This window comes from Leucopleurus acutus, assembly GCF_964270905.1.
Source record: "Leucopleurus acutus genome assembly, chromosome: 6".
In the NCBI taxonomy this organism is placed as follows: Eukaryota; Metazoa; Chordata; class Mammalia; order Artiodactyla; family Delphinidae; genus Leucopleurus; species Leucopleurus acutus.
Window position 1 is genome coordinate 118,819,361 of NC_139149.1, and position 19,535 is coordinate 118,838,895.

Consider the following 19,535-nt stretch of genomic DNA (forward strand, 5'->3'; position numbering starts at 1 on the left):
GTCAGTCAGTGGCCGTGTCGCTGGCCGTGTGTCTGTTGAGAAGGAGGTGGGTGTGTGCCTCTGTGGCCCCTGGACAGAGGGACGGCCAGAGGAGGGGACGGAGGGGGCAGCTCACCTCCTGCTTCTGAGAAAGGCCGTCGACTCTTGGAAGCCGGTTCAAACAGAACCTTCCTGCGTGTCAAGACCGCAGCTGGGACTCACTCTGGGCGCCTGGAGGCCGGGTTGGTTGGGGAGGGGGTATCATTTTCTATATTTTTGGGATGCTTTGCCTTTTTTTTTTTTTTTTGCCAAGTGCACGTACACTCTCATAAAACGTGAACAAGCCAGGCGCAAACTGATTCAGAGGTCCTGTGGCTGCTGCTGGGCTGGATGGGTGAGGCTGGGCATGGGCTGCATCCACGGTCCCCTCCTCTGTCACCCAGGAGAGGGGCAGCCCCAGCAGAGCCTGCTCCGAAGGGGACACAAGCCCCTGCCCCTGCTGACGCGGCTGGCCCAGGTCCACCTGCCCGGCCAGGGTCCTCTGGCTGCGGGTGGGACATACCCTGGGGGAGGTGGGTGTTCTCCTGGGGGTGTCTTGGCCCCAGCGTGATTTCAGGGCCCGGGCCAGGGCCCATCTCCAGCCCCCACGCCAGCCCAGCAGGGCGGGCATGTCGGGACACCCGTGACTGCCTCCAACTGACCCTTCCTGCTCTCTGCCAGGATTTAAAATGCAGGTCCCCTCCCCACCCGTTGTCGGCTGCCTGTGGCCTCGCCTGGTTCCAGGGCCTGCCTGGGGGGCCCTGCAGTGGGTCCCTCCAGCCTCGCTGGCCCTATGGCTGGCTCTGTCCCCTCTTCCGTCATCCGCAGCTGGGCACTCAGCACGATGGAGCTCCCGAGAGCCCTGGTGGCTCGCCTGTCTGTCCTCCATCCTTCCAAGGTCAGCGGATGGCCTGTGGTGCTCAGCTTCTGACCCTCTGGAAGCCAGGTTCGAGGCTGGTGATTTCCCAGTTGTTTCTGGGACGGAGCCGGGGCTGCCCTGCCCAGCGCCCTGGCTGGAGGAGGTGGCAGTGGCGGGTCACAGAAGGCAGGCACACACCAGGCATTTCCTGCCGGTGACGAGGCCTGGGGTGCGGTGCCACGGGCCAGGGGCCTTGTTTCAGGGCCCACAGCAGCTGGGGTGGGACATGCCGTTTCCTCTGCACCCCCTTGACCAGCAATGGTTCCCTTCTGCCTCTGAGGCCCCCTGTCCTCTGGTCTTTGTGCCGTCTTGGTGGATGGTGTCCTGGAAATCAGTGAAACAACGCGGCCTGCGGAGGGAACGCAGGAAGGAGGCCTGCCAGCCGGACCCCGCTTATGTGATGCTAAAACGTGGGCTCCCCAAGGACAGGGAGGTCTTGGGTTTTCACACGTCCAGAAAAACCCGCTGGAACAGCAGGAAGAGCAGAGGAAACCCCGTCGCATCCAGCAGGCGACTCTCAGAACCTGCGGGGACACGGGCCGTGTGGACCACACTGCAGAGCCCGGGTGTGGGCTGTGCCCGCGGAGAACACGTGCCCTCCCCGGGGCCGCAGGCACAGACAGCAGGACACCCGGAGCGCGTGTCAAGTCGGGGCCTGGGGAGGCTCACCCATCCAGAGGCTTGCGGGCTCTGCGGTCACACAAAACGTCACAGGCAGAGTGAGGGAGCCAGCCAGGCGCCAACAGCAGGCGCCTTCGGACCAGGAGTGGACCCCGTGGTGGGGTGGGGGTGGGGAGACACCTCCCACCTCCCGAAGCAGCTCCTCACCAGCCACTTGCCCGAGGACAGGCGCCACATGTGCCTGCAGGTGGCGAGGGAGGGGCTGAGGGTGCTGTTGGGTTTGGCTTAGAAAAAGCTTCTTGGGGGGCTTCCCTGGTGGCGCAGCGGTTAGGAGCCCATCTGCTAGTGCGTGGACACGGGTTCCAGCCCTGGTCCGGGAAGATACCACGTGCCGCGGAGCAACTAAGCCCGTGCGCCACAACTACTGAGCCTGCGCTCAAGAGCCCGCGAGCCACAACTACTGAGCCCGCATGCCACAACTACTGAGCCTGCACTCTAGAGCCCACGCACCACAGCTACTGAAGCCCACGTGCCACAACTACTGAGCCCACGTGCCTAGAGCCCGTGCTCTGCAACAAGAGAAGCCACCGCAATGAGAAGCCCGCGCACCGCAACGAAGAGTAGCCCCCGCTCGCCGCAACTAGAGAAAGCCCACGCGCAGCAACAAAGACCCAACACAGCCAAAAATAAGTAAATAAAATAAATTTATTAAAAAGAAAAAGAAAAAGCTTCTGATTTTCACCTTAAAACCTCTAAGCTGCTGCAGTGTGAGAAGAGGTTACGTAAGAGGACCGCTCAGAGCGGAGGCCGCGGAGAGCGGCTGGAGGGGCCCCGGGGGTGGGAGGAAAGCCCCAGACAGGGCTGCAAGCAGGCTGTCGGGGAGCCGGGGGGAGCAAGGAGGCCGCCCACCCCTCAGCCCCAGGGATGGGATGTGGCTGGGGGTGGGCAGCCCTGCCAGGCCTGCAGGGGAGCAGAGTCTCCGCCCTGCCAGCTCAGAGGAAGACTGGGGGCTGACCCCACGGAGAGGTGGAGGTGGAGGTGACTGGCCACGGCGTGATGTAGTTGCGGTGCGTGGGCTTAGCTGCTCCGCGGCATGTGGGATCTTCCCAGACCAGGGCTCGGACCCGTGTCCCCTACATTGGCAGGCGGATTCTTAACCACTGCGCCATGGAAACCCCTAATGGAGGGACTTTAAGAAGAATGAATTTTCAGTAAGATTAGAGGACTTATTGCGGCATACTTGAGAATAAAAGAGAATATTTGGAAACAGAAAAAATGACTTCTGAAAAAATGGAATAGAGACCGTGAAGGATAGATGGACACTGCAGAGAGCCAGGGTCAGCCAGGAGAACCTCTGGAGGCTCCTGCATCCTCCACCCAGAGGAAAATGCAAAGAAGGAAATCCCAAGGGAGAGTGGAGATGGGGAATCAGATCCAGGATGAGCCAACCTGATAGGAGTCTGGGAAGGAGAGTAAGGGCCATAGATGAGAACCTATAGCCAAGCAAAGAATGGGCAAAATGACCCCGATTTAAAGAAAGACTCAAAGCAACTCACTGCCCTGAGCATCAGGCAGCTCTGCTAACCCCCAAAGCAAACAAGACCCCAACTCAGCTGACAGGGGCAAGCGAGTGAGTCCAGGATAAGCAGAAAGTACTGCTGCTGCTTAATACAGAGAGCAGGCTGTCTCAAGGGAGTGGGTGTCAGGCCATCACCGCTGCCAGCAGTGCTGGGCCCGTGGGCGTGGGCCTGTGCTCAGGGGCACAGTAACCAAGAACGCGACGTTACCATAGAAATTCAATTGCGGTCTTGCCTTTGAGGTTGGCAGGAATGTAAACTGGCGCTGTCTTTCTGGAGGGAAAATTGGGGGTATTTATTACAACGTAAAGTGTACATGGTTTGTAACAGAGAACTTCAGAAACAATCTGGGTGTCCATCCAAGACAAACTCAGTTGTTTAAAACGCGAAGTCCTACACAACCAATAAAGCTGGGAGCGCAGAGTCTGTGAATCTCCTCTCTGGAGGGGCATCTCCAGGCCTTGTGATGCTGGGGTCAGGGTTGGTGAGCAGGGTTGCGGGTGACTGGGATGGGGTGTGCATGTCCCAGCTAGCAGTGCCCATGGGAGTGGGGGAAGCCGGGGAGACAGACCGTCTGATTTTTCAAGAGAAGCTGGAAATACAGGTTTTTATGTGAAGTCTCTAGGTTTAAAACAGCTGGCATCTAACTAAAACGTGAAAACTCCTGAGAGAGGGAACAAGGTGTGTGTGTGCGGGCCGCCTCCTTCTGTGGCCCCCGGGCACCCTGATTAGGCAGCCCTGCTCTGGCTGGGGGGCTTCGAACAGGTGCTGCGGGGACTTGGAGGCCCCAGTTCTCAGCGGGCAGCCTGTGAGACGGCACCTGGCTTGGACTTGGGGGACAGGGGAGGAAGGTAGATCCTGCCTTCTGGTTTGGACGGGGCTCCAGAGGCGGGAGGCTGTGTGAGCCGTTCCTTCACACTGCCTTCCCCTTTCCGTTCACGGCAGACCCCTGAGCTTTTATGTGGGCATGGGCTGCTGGCTGGAGACGTCCTGGGGCCCCTGGAGGGGGCAGAGGTGATGTGTGCCACATCTGGGCCACCTCCATAGAGTGGGTGCCACGGTGCCACCGCTGCCCCGCCTTGCCCTGCCGGTGCCCGGCTCTGGTGTGTGGCCCCGGCATGGGGAGGAGATGGTGGCCCAGACACAGGGGTAGGATGTGGGGCCCATGAGGGCCAAAGGGGCTGGCATCTTGGGGGCTGAGGGAACGGCAGGTAGGCACCCAAGTCGCGATGGGAGGCATCTCTGGGGGCAGCTGACGCCCATGTCCCCCTCGGAGGTCAGCTGTGGCCCCTGGTGGTGGCCCACCCCCAGCACAACCTTGTTGGAGGGTGAGGGCCCAGGGTGGAGCCAGTTGACCAGCAGAGAGGAGCCCTGTGTGGCCCTGTCTGGACACTGCCCCCTCCTGGCTGCCCTTCTTCACCACCTACCCCTCTCTGTGCTGCACCACAGTCGCACGGCTGGCGGGACGGTCCTGGATCCTGACACAGCCCTGGGGCTGTGCCAGCTCGCAGCTCCCGGCCACAGAGTGGGCCCTTGTCTCTGCCTGTGAGTGGGTCGGAGAGGCAAGCACTCCTGCAGCTGCCCTGCAGCCAGCTCTGCGGGGCCCGGTGAGGCCCCTCCCTGCTCACCTATATCCCCGGCCCTCGGGGGCCAGGACCTACCTCTCTTTGGCCTGAGGGCAATGGGCTTGTGGACGGAGGGCCCTCAGCCAGAGTTGCCACATGGGCCCCCCGCAATGGGACGACTTCCTGCAGGGCCTCGGGGTAGATTTAGAGGATGGGGTAGGTGTAGGCTGGGTGTCGGGGCCCCGCCCCAACAAGCATGAGCACTTGGGCCCATAGGTGACGCTTCACCAGGCAGAAGTGTCTGAATTGAGTCCTTGCCCTGGACAGGGCACAGGACACCCGGGTTAGGCTGGAGACCCATCCTGAGGTGACACAGCCAAGTCTGCCCATCTTGTGTGCAAAGGGCTTGTGCCCTTCGTATGCATGCGTTTCATAGCCCCGCAGGCTGAGTGTGCCCAGCGCCAGCAGGCCCACGGGACAAACGTGCTGGCCCAGAGGGTGTGGGGCAGGTGACTTGGGCTGGCTCGTGCTCCAGGGCGGAGCCCAGACAGGACCGGCTGCAGGAGTTCGGGGCAGGCCCCTGCTGGGGCAGAATGACCCCCAGTAACTTGCCTGGGTCCAGGGCCAGGGGACCAGACTGTCTTGGAGGTCCCATCTCCTCTCCAGGACTCGGTTCCCCTTCTGTGTTGCATCACCTGGGGAGGGCCACGCTGGGGAGGGTAGATGGGCATGGAGACTTACGGGTGCTGACTCCCCTGAACGCTGGGTTACGGCCATCCTCGTCGAGCCAAAGCCCTGGAACCTGCTGCACTGGCCCAGCTGGGCAGGGCCAGCAGCCTGGGAGGCCTGCTCTCCCTCTTAGATTGAGGGCCCCCCCGAGGCTCTGGGGCTCTGCAGCAGGGCCCGGCCCGGGCGCAGGTGCTCTTAGTACCCGGCAGCCCGTCCCACTGTGCGCAGTGAGCAGACAGCCCAGCTAGCTGCATCCTCCTGCATCCTGCAGGCCTCCATCCCTGCTGCCCCGTCCCACAGTGGGGGCTGGACCTGAGCCCCCTTCTGCTTCTGGCACCAGCTGCTGGCGGTCCTGGGCCCTGCAGAGCAAACCAAATGCAGAGAGTGTCCCATTTGTGTCCATTCAGCCTGGAGGGACATGAGGCACCTGCACCTGCTTCCTGCTTGGGCACAATTGCTCTTTGGATGCAGAGCGGGAGTGGGGGCCCAGGGCTTCCAGGACACGGGAAGCTGCTCTCAGAGGCCCCAGAGGCATGGTAGGGTGGGCGGACCTGGCGTTGGGCAGGGGTCTGCTGGGCTCAGGGGGCAGCGTGGTGGGGCTAGTGCATTGCCCCAGGGAGCCTCCCAGGAGAAGGCGGTCCTGGGCAGAGGTGGCTGTGTCTGTCTGTTTGGGGGACCTCAGGCATGGAGGCGTATGTGTGCATTCATTCCCGTCACCCCACTCTCTCCATCCCGACTGTGTCCTTTGATGTGCGCCGGCCTCGCTGTACAGGGACTCCCCTCCCCCCAGCACCCTGTCTGGTTACCGCCGCGTCTGGCCCTCAGCTGCTCAGACACCTCCGGTTCCGGTCGCAGCCCCTGGACCCCACTGCGCTGCAGGGAGCAGACTCACTGCCATCCCTGGGTAGGGGCTTGGCCAGCCCACCTTTGTGCGAATCAGAACGGGACCCCCGGTAGGGGGTCGGCGGATTGCAGACTGTGTGTGCCCCCAATGCACCCACACCTGAGGCCCCACCCTTTGAGCCTCCCTCAGGTGACCCCACCCCAGAAAGGCCGCCCAGGCCACGCTCTGTCACCCCTGCAGGAACCTGGGCCTGTGGGCGAGGGGGCAGGGCGACCAGCCAAGGTTTAGGGAGCCAGGCTTCGTGGGGCCTGGGCTGTGGCCTTCTTCATGGTGGCTGAACCCTGCGACGCTCCCTCTTGCTGGGGCGCTCCTGGTGCCTGGCTTGTGGTCTCCCCCCGCCCCTCCCCTCTTAGCTCTCAGCTCTGAGAAGCGCACCCAGCCTCCATGCCCTGTCCCCCAGCCTGACTTCTCTCGTGTGTGTGCTCCCGCTTCTGGGGGGCTCCGTCGTGGAGGGCGCTCATCTTCCTCCCATCACTGTGTGGGAGCCGCTGCTTTTCAAGTTCAAACCCCTAACCCCTACTGCAGACTAAACCCCCCACCCCACACTTGGTTCCTTTCTGCTTGGAAGGGGCAGGGGCTGGACGGCAGGGCGGTGACCTCTCTGGCCTCCTTGGGGTCCCTCTTGTTGCCCCACTGGCTTGTACCGCCCCTAGCTCTCTTGGGGTACACGTGTGAACTGTTTGGGGTACCCCATAGGTAGGGTGGCTCTGCTGGGCTTCCCCACGTCCCCCAGCCTTGCTTAGGAGCCCGGGGGGCAGGGCGGCAGGTCCCCCACCTCGCAAATGTCCCACTGGGCCTGGAGTTCAGGACCTTATCTGCAGGAGAGCTGCTGGGCCCCCCTTGGGTCAGCAGGCAACCCTCTAAACGTCTCCTGGCCACCCCCAGGACCCCAGGTCTGAGAGGGTGATGGCAGCGGAAGCCTGGCATCTGCGTGCAGCACATGTGAGCGTGTCTTCCTCTGTGTCTCCCATGTTTCCGTGTTTCGTGTCTTTCTGTGTCCTTTTCTGCGTGTCTGTTTGCACGGCTCCTGTGGTTGTGGGGCCCCTGCTTGGGGACACTGAACCCCTCCTTGTCCAGAGCCTTGGGGTCCCCTGGCAGCCTCCTGCCGGGCAGGCTCTGTGATGACCGCAAGTCCCCAGTACGTGGGTGCACAGGGTCGAGGGGCTCTGGCCAGGCTACCCCGCTCCTGTCACCAACCAGTTCCCTCTCCGTGGGCCATGCTGAGAGGCGCAAGGCGCAGATTCCAGACATTTGAGGTGTAATAGCCGTTGGGGAGGGACCACCCTGGACGGGGGTGAGGGGCCCTGGGACAGGGTGGTCTCCGGGTGGGCACAGGAAGGCGGGCTGGGCCGGGGCAGGGGCACGGCGCCTGCACCCGCAGAAAACCCTTGCCCATCTGGAGGGACCCTGCTGACTCTGGGGTCCTGGGCCCGCGCCCGCAGAGCATGGGGCCCTGCGTGTCCCCGCGTGGACCGTGCTCTTCCAGGGCGAGAGGGCCGGCCTGACGTACCGCGTGCCCTCACTGCTGCCCGTGCCCCCCGGGCCCACCCTGCTGGCCTTCGCGGAGCAGCGGCTGAGCCCCGACGACGCCCACGCCCACCGCCTGATGCAGAGGACCGGCATGCTGGCTGGGGGCTCCGTGCGGGTGAGCCCGGGGTGGGCGGCGGGGCCCGCGCCGCGCGGAAGGGCTGGGGACTGAGGCTTGGCCCCCTCCCCACAGTGCGGCACCACGGGCGTGCTGGGGACAGCGGTCCTGGACGAGCACCGCTCCAGGGACCCCTGCCCGGTGCACGTGGCGCGCACGGCCAGTCTTACTCTTCATCGCCGTGCGCGGCCGCACCCGCGAGGCCGCGCAGATCGCTGCGGGCGAGAACGCCGCGCACCTCTGCGGCGTGACCAGCCGGGACGCGGGGCGCAGCTGGGGTGGCGCGCGGGACCTCACGGCGGAGGCGGTGGGCGGCGCCGAGCAGGGTAGGTGGGCGCCCGCTCTGCAGGGCGCGGGGGTGGGGTGGGGGGAAGCGGGGTCCGAGCAGGGAGGGGGTCTCCCGGGGCGGGGAATGGGATTCTGCACCGCGGAGGGGTCTGCACCCTGGCGGCGGAGGGGGGACTGGCTGGAGCTCCCGCCTCACCCCGCACGCAGCTTAAGCGCCACCGACGCCGTTTGGTGGGCCGCCCCCATCCTGTCCCCGGAAGACCTCAGTCCCGTGCCCAGCAGGCTCAGTCTTCTTCCCGAACCTGTCTCTGAGCGCTGAGGTCCCTTCTGGCCCCAAACCCCCGGTGGGTCCCCTCTTTTACCCCTTCCTCTTCTTCCTTCTCACCCCTCCCCTGGCGCTCAGCCCAGGGTTGCAGCTGGGTAGGTCGGCTTGACACCAGAGCTTTCCCTCTGCTCTCGCTGCCCCTTCCCCAAGGGCCTGACCACCAGCTGCCCTCGGGGCCACTCCGACCCTGGCATGTGGAAGCTGACCCAGGGGTCACCTAGGCCCTGGCAGGTAGGAGCTAAACAGAGGGGTGGGGCAGGCTCTGAGACCCAGACAGGGCGCAGTGGATCTAAAGAGCTATCTGCTGGTGTGGACCCCACCCCAGGGGACTCGAGCCCATTGCCAGGAGGGGCTGCCCAGACCCTCCCGCCCTCAGCTGCCCCTCTGCCTGGACAGCACGCACACTTGGGGGCTGGCCTTCCGCTCACCCGCTGAGATCCTGGCCCAGCGGCCTGCCTGGGCTCGTGGCTCCTGCTAATGACCCAGGAGGTTTGTACAGCCTGGGGGTGGCCGGAAGGAGTGGACGGTGGGGGCACAGTGAGCCGATGGCTGCCCCCTGAACTGTCCCCTAACCCGGGTACTGGCCCCCGTCCTCCCCGTCCCCCAGGGTGGTGGTGCTGGCCCCCGTCTTCCCCGTCCCCCAGGGTGGTGGTGCTGCCATCGGGGGGACCAGCAGCCCCTCCTCCCTGCAGACTGGGCCACGTTTGCCGTCGGCTCCAGCCATGGCATCCGGCTGTGCTCGGGCCGCCTGCTGGTGCCGGCCTACATGTACCGCGTGGACCGGCGAGAGTGCTTTGGTGAGATCTGCGGGACCGGCCCCCACTCCTTCTCCGCACCTGGCACCACGGGGGCCTCGTGCCCAACCTGCGCTCGGGCGAGGGCCAGTTGGCGGTGGGGGACAGGGGGCAGGCTGGTGGCATCCTCTACTGCAGTGCCTGGAGCCCTCTGGGCAGCCACATGCAGGTGCTCAGTGTAGACGAGGGCGCCTCCTTCCTGCCTGGGGAGCTGGTGCTCGCCCTGGCTGGGGCCACCGGGGGCTGCCAGGGCAGCATTGTGGGCTTTCCGGCCCCGCCCTCCAGCAGGCCGGAGAATGAGGGGTGCACCATGGGTACCAGGAACACCCTCCACCCTCCACACCTCTGCCCTGGGCCCCAGGAACCCCCAGAGGAAGGAGGGTGCTGGAGATACCCGAGGGGGCGGGGGGCTGGGTGGGACGGAGGGATGTGGGGATGGCTCCGGTGAGCCCGGCCCAGGGCCTGGGCTTGGGGGGAACAGGGGGACCTGGACCCCCGAGCTCCCGGTCCCGCCTCGGCCTTGTCTCAGAGCCCCACATGGCTGCTGTATTCCCACCTGGTGGGGCGCAGGGCACAGCTGCACATGGGCATCTGCCTGAGCCAGTCGCCCCTGGACCCCCACAGCTGCCCGGAGCCCTGGGCGATCCACGAGGGCCCCAGTGGCTACTCTGACCTGGCGTCCATCAGGCCCACCCCCGAGAGAGCCCTGACCTTCGCCTGTCTGTACGCGAGTGGGACCGGGGTCTCCTATGAGGAGATCTCCTTCTGCATGTTCTCCCTGCAGGAGGTCCTGGGGAACGTTGGGGCGGGCACTGGGCATCCCAGCCTTGGGGACAAGCCTCTGGGGCGCTGCTGGCCCTCCTGATGGGCCTCTGGCCAGGCCTGGCCCCGGGTGCCCAGGAGGAGCGGGGAGGGGAGCAGGGGCGGAGGATGCTGGGAGGTGGCGGGGTGGGGGCGTCTGTGACCCCAGGCCTGTATGGGGCTCCATCTTGGAGAGGCGTCTTTGCTCCTTGGCTTCTCCAAGGAGGTTCGTGAGGGTGAGTGTTTGTGTGGGACCTCATTGAATTTCACAGAAGCTCAGTTGTAACAGTCTCCAAGCAGGGCTGGTCTTTAGGAAGGAGGTGTACAGCCGGAAGGGAGGGTGGCCTGGATGGCCCAGGGTGGACGGGCGGCTGGCCCTGCATGGCCCACCCTGCCCCCTCCCAAGGCTGACAGCAGGGGCTGGGGCATGTGGCGGTGGGAGCGTGGCACCGGGATCCTTTGCTTAGCCCGCAGTGCTTGGTCGCCTGTACCATTTTCCTCTTTCCTCTTGCTCTGCTGGCTTTTTTCTGGCTTATGAATAAGAAATAAAGGGATCCTGCGTGTCTGTCCAGGGCTGTCTCTCCTCAGTTCTTTCCACGTCGAAGCCTGGAGAGGGTCCCCAGTGCTCTAGCCACGTCACTGTGGGGTCTGCCCCCCTTAGCTAGACTCTCCAGTGCTGGGGGCTGCCAGCCATGGGGCAGGGGGACAGGCAAAGCCTTCTCTGCGCGGCAGCCCCAGATGTGCCTGGTCTGCACTGCCGGCCGGCGGGGCCGGTGGGGAGCGCGGTGGCTGCCCCTCCCTGGATGGGTCACCTCCCAGGACCGGCCCTCTGTGCCCTCGTGGAAGCACCTTCTTATTTCCTCTTCTTTGTAACATCTTCTTTCTGGTTATAAAAATAAAATGTGTTCATTGTAGAAAATTTGGGAAATGTATAAAACTATAAAGAAAAAAGTGACCCACACATATCCTTCTGCCCACCACAAATATGATGATCTTTTTGGCATTTCTTTCTGATTCCTTGAAGAAATTCTTTTTAAAAACATATGACTTCATTTTAGCACGTTATCACCCTCCCCAGCAGCTCTGTTGACGGCCCCGGTGTTCCATGATGAGGACCCTGCAGGGCGACCTTCTGGGGCTGGTCAGTCTCCCCAGGTGCTGGTCATGCGGGATGAGCATCTCTGGGGTGTCCCTGGATGGCCCCAGTTTCTATCACCTCCTTAGCCTGGATTCCGGAACAGCATGACAGCTTACACGGTCTTCCCCAAGGGTGGGGACGTGCAGGAAGGCTCTGAGCAGTGGAGGCCCAAGGGTCCCCAGGGAACTCAGAACAGCCAGTCCCCTGGGAGCCGGGAGACCACCCCCCCCCCCCTTATTGCTCTCCTTCACTGCCAGCCGTCCCTGCAGGGGTGGCCACCTTTCAGGGGTCACCACTGGGCTCCAGGCACCCCCCCCCACCTCCAGGCCTCCTCAGTCCCCCGTAAGGACAGCCCTTCTACCTGGGGCTTTTGGGCAGTGGCTTGAGTCCGCTCTTCTGTTTTCAGGTTTAAGCCACAGAAACCAGCAAAGACGGGCAGGTGGGGCTTTCCAGAGGCCCAGAGGTCACAGGTGTGTACGGCAGTGTCCTGTGCTCACTTCCAGACTGGGTGATTATTGTGCCCTGAATTCCACCTGGAACCTCAGATTGTGACCTGTTTGGAAGTAGGGTCTTTGCAGATGTAATTAAGGTTAGGATTGAGAGGAGACCATCCTGGGTTAGGCTGGGTTCTAAGTCAGGCAGGAGTGAGTGTCCTTATAAGAGAAAAGGGCCGTCAGGGAGAAGTCATGTGAAGATGGAACCCGGGACTGGAGGGACGTGCCCACAGGCCCACGGACACCTGGAGCCCCCAGAAGGGAAGAGGCAGGAGGACCCTCCCTGGATCCTGGGGAGGAAGCGCGGCCCTGGGACTCCTTGACGTGGGGCTTCTGGCTCCAGAACTGGGAGGGGACAGACACCTGTTACTCAGGCTGCCCTGTTTGTGGAACTTCGGGAAAGCGCTGCTGGCCCACCCCGGGGGAGGGCCAGCGCCAACCAGGGCAGGTCCCGGCTGTCCGTGTGTGGGGACTGTGACACCGGCTGGAGTCCTGGTGGGCACGGCAGGCAGGCGCCAGCCTCTCACTCCTGCACCTGCATCCTGGGCAGGTTCCTCCCACCACGGGGCTCCCAGCGGGCCGGGGCGAGTCCCCTCCATAGAGCACCCCACGCAGGCCAGCCGTGGAGTGAGGTCTCCGAAGCGAGCAGAGCCGGCCTTCGGTGACTGGGTCCATCCCAGAACTGTGGCTTCCTCGGGGCCCCATCCTGGTTCCTCATGGTCTAGGCCGCGGCTGAGGGCTCTGGGTTAAGGCTTCCCCAGGTGTGACCCACCCCCAGGCAGGGAGGGAGGCTGTGGGGAGAGTCCCTGGGCTCAGGGCAGCTCGGGCCCCCTCCTAAAACCGTCCTCACCCACCCCTGAGGCCTGTCGCCACCTGCACCTGCTCTGGCTGGTCCCCGAGGGCTCAGGGCACCTGGTGCTTGCTGCTGTGGGGGCAGCTGAGCTAGGGAAGGCCCTCCCCGCTCTCCGGGGCTGGAACCAGCTGCTGGCCTGCAGGGGTCAACCTTGCTGGGGCCTGTGGCCCTGGCTTCCCTGGTCCTGGGTGACTGTACCTCGAGCAGTGCCCCACTGTCCAGCCTCCGGGGCCACTGGTCCTCAGGTGCGGCCCAGCCTGACCCACAGGAGCCGCTCCTCTGCCCCCTCCTCCCACTGCCCCACAGGCTGATCTGACCCCCCAGGCCCTCTGGGATGGCCCTGGGCTCTCCCAGCCTCCTCCTTCCTTCCTCGGGTCCAACGTGATGGACCAGCCCCTGGGCATTTCCCCAGCCTCTGCCGTGCGCCTGTGGTGCTTTCCCCAGGCCGGGTCGGGCCTTGCTGGGGGTTCTAACAATAATAATTATTACTATTATTGCACTGCAAACAGTCTAGTGCAGACTGCCCGTTGCGTTGTATCCTCTCCAATGCTGTTCCTTTGGTTTCCTTTCCTTGTTTTACTGGACTGGCAGGACCTCCAAGGAAATGTGAAACAGACGTGATGTCTGGTAGACAGAATACAGGCTCCCGAAGGTGTCGGCGTCCTAACCCCCGGAACCTGTGAGTGTGTGATCTTCGTGAGAAAGGGACCTCGCAGCCGTGATTAAGTTAAGGGTCTTGTGATGGTGGATTGTCCTGGGTTATCTGGGTGGGCTGGCACTTAGAAGGGGGACAGAGGGTCAGAGGGGAGAGCCGGTGTTACGATGCTGGGCTTGAGGATAGGTGAGGGGCCTGGAACCAAGGGATGCAGTGACCCCTGGAATCTGGAAAAGGCAGCGAGCGGATTCTCCCCCGGGGCCTCCAAAAGGAACCGGCCCCGTGGACACCGTGACTTTAGCACAGTGAGACCCATTTCAGAGCTGAAGGGGGATGAGTTTGTGCTGCTGTCAGCAAGTTAGTTCCAGTGGCCACGGGAGACGCCAACAGGCGACACTGGCTGCCTAATCCCATTCCAGAGTTTCTGGGACCCGCGTTCCTGAACGCTACCGTTCTCACTGGATGCTTCTTACTCTCTTCCGTGTGTTTTCCATCATTTTCTGTCTCTGTGCTTCACTCTTAGACTTTTCTTCCAGCTCACTAATTCTGTCTTTGCTGTGACTGATTGGCTGCAGTCATCGCCTCCCTCCTCTGTCTCTGTCTGTCTCTGTCTGTCTTTATGTCTCTCTGTCTGTCTCTCTCTGTCTGTCTAGCTTTCCCTCCCTCCCTCCCTCCCCCCATGTCTCTCTGTCTCTGTCTCTGTTTTTCTGTCTGTCTATCTGGCTTTTCCTCCCTCCCTCCCTCCCTCCCCCATCTCTCTCTGTCTCTGTCTCTCTGGGTCTCCCTCCCTCCCTCCTCCGCGCTGTCTCTCTCCTCCGTCCCTCTCTCTGCTTCAGTACTGTGCTCCGTTTCTGTGTGTGCGCAGAGGGGAAAGGACAAAATACTTAACAGAAGGTCTCCTGTGTGTCACATGCTTTGTGCACTCCATTCCCTTTAATAAGTCAAAGCCCCTGTGAAGCAGGTATTATGTCCATTTCCCAGATGTGGAAGTTGAGGCTCAGCGGCCTGTGCTGATCCCACAGTTCGGGGTAGAGACCAACTTGCAGTCCATTTGGTGGCTCCCACATTGAGTCTTTTGAATGTTTTCCGCTGTGTGTCATTAAAACAATTTCAGTGGCCACAAGTGCTTGTTTTAATTAGTCAACCCAGAGTCTCGGCCCACCCCATTCTGCCCCTAAAGGTGACAGCAGCCTGCTCCCCTCCCACGGTTCATACAAGAGGAAATAAATGGGAACATACATGGACGTGTTTCCCTTTGCACCAGGGTGAAATAGTCGCATGACTGTGGTCCTGCAGCTGACCGCCCGAGTGCAGCAGTGCTTGGCCGGGCCGCATGCCCTGCGGGCGAGGCTCGTGGCTGTGGTCTGGTGTGGCTCACGGCCACTTCCCTCACCCCAATGCCCCCAGCTGCAAACCTCCATCCTGGGCTCCATTTCCTGCGGAGTCCAGACAACAACACAGATGTCTTTCAAGACTCACATCCTAGCTCATGCTTTCTTAGTAACGGCATGATGTGTTCTAGAGCATCGGTGTACATGGGCCAGCCAACATTTCCTTGCTGGGGACATTCAGATGGCTTCTATTATTATTATTATTATTGCACTGCCACCAAAGCTGCAGTGCACATCTTTTAACATCTGTCTTTACAAACCGAGACCGATTTCTGCGGGATGGATTCTCAACTGTGGGGTGACTGAGCAAGACTCTCTGCAGTGTTTTATTCTAGTCGACAACAGCAGACTATTTTCTTAAAAGGAGTAGTAATTCACAAGCTATCCATACAAGTGAGAAGGCTGTTTTCTTGCACGCTGTTTGCCTTTTTCGTTTTTCCAGTTTGATGGGTGCACGGCGGCCCGTCCTGCCCTCCCCAGGTGACCGTGAGCTTGTGCTTGCATCTGTCCTGATGTGGACCCACAGGGGACGGGCGTGGGGGGGCTGGCGGCCGGGGTCCTTCCCGGGCAGTGTCTGTAACAGGGAAGAAGGGAGAGGTTCTGTGCGCTCAGAGCGGCACCGAGAATAAAACCGTGATGAACGTGGGGTGGGGCGGGGCCGTGGTCTTCTTTAGTCTGCAAACCCTGTGCCGTCTCTCAAGAGTGTTTGGAAGGTGGGAAGGAGGGAAGCTGCCCACAGAGCTATTTTTAGATGAGATTAACATTTAAATCTGCAGACTTTGAGTAAAGCACGTTATCCTTTATAACGTGGGGGCCTCCCCCAACCAGTTGAAGGCGTTATGAGAAAAGGCTGAGCTTCCCTGAGGAAGAGGGGATTCTGCTCTTGACAGCTCAGATTCCAGCCGCAGCATCAGCTCGCCCGGCTCTCCAGCCTCTCTGACTTGCCACAGCTGTGGCAATGACCATTCTCTACCCCAGCCCCATTTTCATCTTCCTAAACTGACACTGTCCCCACTGAACACTAACTTCCCAACCCCTCGTCCCCAGCTGTTGGCACCCTCTATTCTACTTTCTGTATGATTTGACTACCTAAGTACCTCATATAAGGGAATCATAGGTGTCCATCCCCTTGTGTCTGGCTTATTTCACTGACCATCATGTCCTTAAGGTTCATTCGCAGTGTAGCATGACTCAGAATTTCCTTCCTTTTTGAGGCTGAATAATACTCTGTCATATGGACGGACCACATTCTGTTTATCCTTCATCAGTTGATGGACGCGGGTTGCTTCCATCTTGTGGCTACTGTGAATAATGCTGCTATGAATGTGTATGGACAGAATTTTTTAAATTAATTAGTTAATGTTTTAAATGGCTGAATAATAGCATTTGATAGTATATTTTCGGAATTCAGACCGAGATAAAAACAAAAAACAATCATGGATTTTGCCGCCGTGGGTCGGTGGGTCGGTGGGACGCTGGTACACGCGTGCCTGAGGCCCCGCCCCCCGCCCTCAGGCCCCGCCCTCAGGCCATGCCCTTGGGCCAACCCCATTTTGCCCAAAGGACCAACAGGAGCTGAATCTAGAGGCGCTACGACCCCCACTGGGACCCCTGGCAGGGAGAAGTCAAAACGGCTGGGGGGCTCTTAGATGTGGCTCTGTGCCCACTGGGCAGGCCACCGGGGGCCGGCGCCCCTCGGGGCGGATGTGAGGCTGGGCGCCATCTGCATGGACGTGTGGGTGCCTTGGCCCGGAGTCTCTTCCCGCCCGAGGGCCCAGCAGCCGAGCGCCTTGTGATGCTCAGATAACGGGGCCCGAGAAGCAGGGCTATGGGGAGGTGACACATCTTTCCCCTAAAGTGGCTCTCAGAGGCGGCCCTGACCTGCGGCAAGCCCATGGCACCACAAACCGCGGGAGGCAAGGGCTGTGGGGAGCCCCCGCCACCCCTGCCCACCCAAGTCGTGGGCTCAGGAGCCAGGAACACAGACCACCCCCCAGCGGATGGGGCAGCCCAACCGGGTCGAGGTACAGGACCCCCGGGAAGGGTCCCCTGCACCGCCTTGGTCACTCACAGGGGGGTCCCCACATTCTGAAGTCTCCAAACACTCAGGAACCTCACTCAGACCATAGGGACATCCGTCCACATCAGACCACCAACCCACAAGGGCTGAGAGCCCAGGCGCCGCACAGCAGGCCCGCTTCCCTGTTCCCAAGGCTGGGCTCACTTTGAGACCTGAGCTCTGCTGCCAGGAGGCCTTGGCCTTGGCCTTGGCCACAGCGCCCCCCTCCCTTCCCGCAGGCCTTGTGGGACCTCGGACTCCTATGGTGAGGTGTCTGGCCACCCCCACTTCCCCGCACAGCAGCCAGGGACCGGGAGGGCACAGGTGGCCCGAGGGGGTGTTCTGCTGGGCAGAGGGGCTGCCAGGTGGGGCTCGGCTAGGGAGCACCTGGAAACTGGTGCGCTGCCGGGGTCTCAGGCTGGGAGCAGGGAGCCCTGAGACCCGCCCTCCCCCTCTCCCCCTTCCCCGACGCTGTGGCTCCGTGACATGCACAGGCGCTGATGCAGAGACTGACCCGCTGGAACGGGTGTGGGCGGGGGGTGGGCGCGATGCCCCCCCAGGCCGGTGACACACGCGGCTGGGGCAGAGCAGGGGAACGGAAAAAGTGAGAGGCGACAGGCGGCAGGTGGCAGGGGCCGCCTTACGGGAAGGCGGATGCAAAGTGCTGAGTGTCGCTCTCGGTCTCACTTCTTATCTGAGCGCGGCTGCCAGGGCGGCCGGCACTGCCAGCACACCCGAGGCCACTTCCTTCCCTCCCTGATCTTTCATCTTAAAAAAATTTTTCCAGTATCAGTATGAGCTCATGGGCTTTTAAACTTGCTCAGAGTGTGCGAATCAATGAGATGTTTTATGTTAATTTTGGCAGTTTTGATGCTCAGATTGCCCACTTGTCTCTTGACCGGACCCCAACCTGGTTCCGTGCTCCGGGGCCGAGTGTCTCCATCCCTCCTGCACACACCTGAGGGCTGGCGGCCGCCCAGGAGCCAGTTCACCCAGAGTCCGGGCGGGGCCCCTTCTCCTGCCACCCCGGGGCCTCCCTACCTTCAGCCATCAGGTCCAGCACAGTGAACCCCGCGTGCTTCCCGTTTCTGCTGGTACCCCCGGGAGGTGTTGCACAGGTGGGGCTCAGGAGTGAAGGGCAAATGCTCCACTAAGTGCTAAGCAGCGGCTTCCCAGCATCCTCGCCCAGGGTGTAGTCAAGCTTTCCGAGTTGGCTGGTGAATAGGTGTGGCTGTGATCTGCAGTTTCCTTATTTTGAGTGAAAATAAGCATCCTTTCCCTGTTTAAGGGATATGTGTGCACATAACATGTGGGAGGCATGTGCGTGAACAGTCCGTCATTTCTCTGGCTCGCTTTTCCATTGCAACTCTGACCTTGCTGTCTCCCCGACTTTAGACCTTTCTATAATTGGAGCGTTACCCTTCTGCGTGATATTGCAAATTCCTTCCCCAGTCTGCTCGTGATGATGTTTTTGATGTGCTACAGGGTTTTCCCCAATTTACACAGCTGAATTTCCCCATCTTCTCTTCCATGGCACCTAGGGTGAGCCGGCATCCCTGTGAAGGTCTGGTAGGTTTTTCTCCTGTGTCTCATAGGGTTGGGATTGATGCAAGCACAGGGTAGGAGGGATGCATCTACCTTACTATACTATACTTTCCAAATAGCTGTGCTGTCCCAGCACCACCTAGGAAGTCTATGGTTCCCCACTCATTGGCTCTCTTCCTGCCTTTTCATGTGCTAACGCCACTGTTTTAATGATCATCAGTATTAGATCTGATAAAGCTGCTCTTCTTTCACTTTCCTTTCCTGGTTTTCTTGGCTGTTACTTGCCTGTTTATTTTTCCAGATGAACTTTACGGTTGCAGAAATGTGGTTTTCACAGGGATCGTATTAAATTTGTATAATTAGGAAGAACTGACGTCTCGATGGCGTCGAGGCATCCTCCCCAGATCACCAGGCCACGCCGGTACTCTGCTCTCCTGCGGGTTCGTGCTTTTCTCACTGAATCTACGCCTTGAACACAATCTTTTCTGTTGCTGTCATAGGCGGAATATTCGCTATCACTTTTTCTTCTAAGTGGTTACCGTTGGATGTACGGAAGCCATTTATTTCGGGATGTTAATCTTACAGCTGCTCCTGGACTAGATTTTCCTGTTGCCATAGCAGTTTCCCCACAGAACCTCCTGGGTTTTCCAGGCACAAAAGCCCGCGTCGTCTGCAAAATTCACCAGCAGTGCTCCCTCCAGTGTCCCAGACCCGGTGACTCTCCCTCTGCCTGGGTCAGTCTCCAGGATGGCAGGCACAGGGTGTGAGCTCGAGGGCTGAGGAGCTGGTGGGGGCTGCTGTGCTCCCGGCACCTGCGGGTTTGGACGAGGCTCACTGCGGGGGGGGGGGGGGCAAGGTTGGGGGTGTCTGTCACGGTAGTCAGGGACAAGAGCCGATGACCTGTGTGGTGGCAGTGCATCCCCTCCCTGGGGGACTGAACCATCATCCAGTTTGTAGAGGGGAAGGGACTGGGTTTCCCCACAGATGCCAGCCCCCCCAGCAGCCTGGCACCTGCTCACTCATAGCCTGCGGCAGCCCACTCGCTCACCTGCCCACTCCATCCCCCCGCCGGCCTGGTGTGGGGACACGTGGGGCTGGGGCAGGACATTCAGGCACAGCTGCTCAGTTGGGGACATCCTGTGCCAGGTTCGGGGGCAGGGGGTTACGGGACCCAGGGACGTGGAGCCTGGAGAGGGCTTCTGGGGGGCGGTGCC

General features: G+C 61.3%; 1 protein-coding gene across 1 annotated transcript; it reads left to right on the plus strand.

Annotated features, from left to right (window-relative positions):
* Positions 1 to 5,123: 5,123 nt before the first annotated feature.
* NEU4 (neuraminidase 4) lies at positions 5,124 to 10,250 on the plus strand (the record flags this gene model as incomplete). The annotated part of the gene is given in 9 exon segments (XM_082841619.1): positions 5,124 to 5,198; positions 6,255 to 6,333; positions 7,776 to 7,978; positions 8,054 to 8,139; positions 8,141 to 8,304; positions 9,284 to 9,418; positions 9,421 to 9,758; positions 9,760 to 9,868; positions 9,871 to 10,250. Coding segments are annotated over 9 exon segments (1,569 nt in total).
* Positions 10,251 to 19,535: the final 9,285 nt, after the last annotated feature.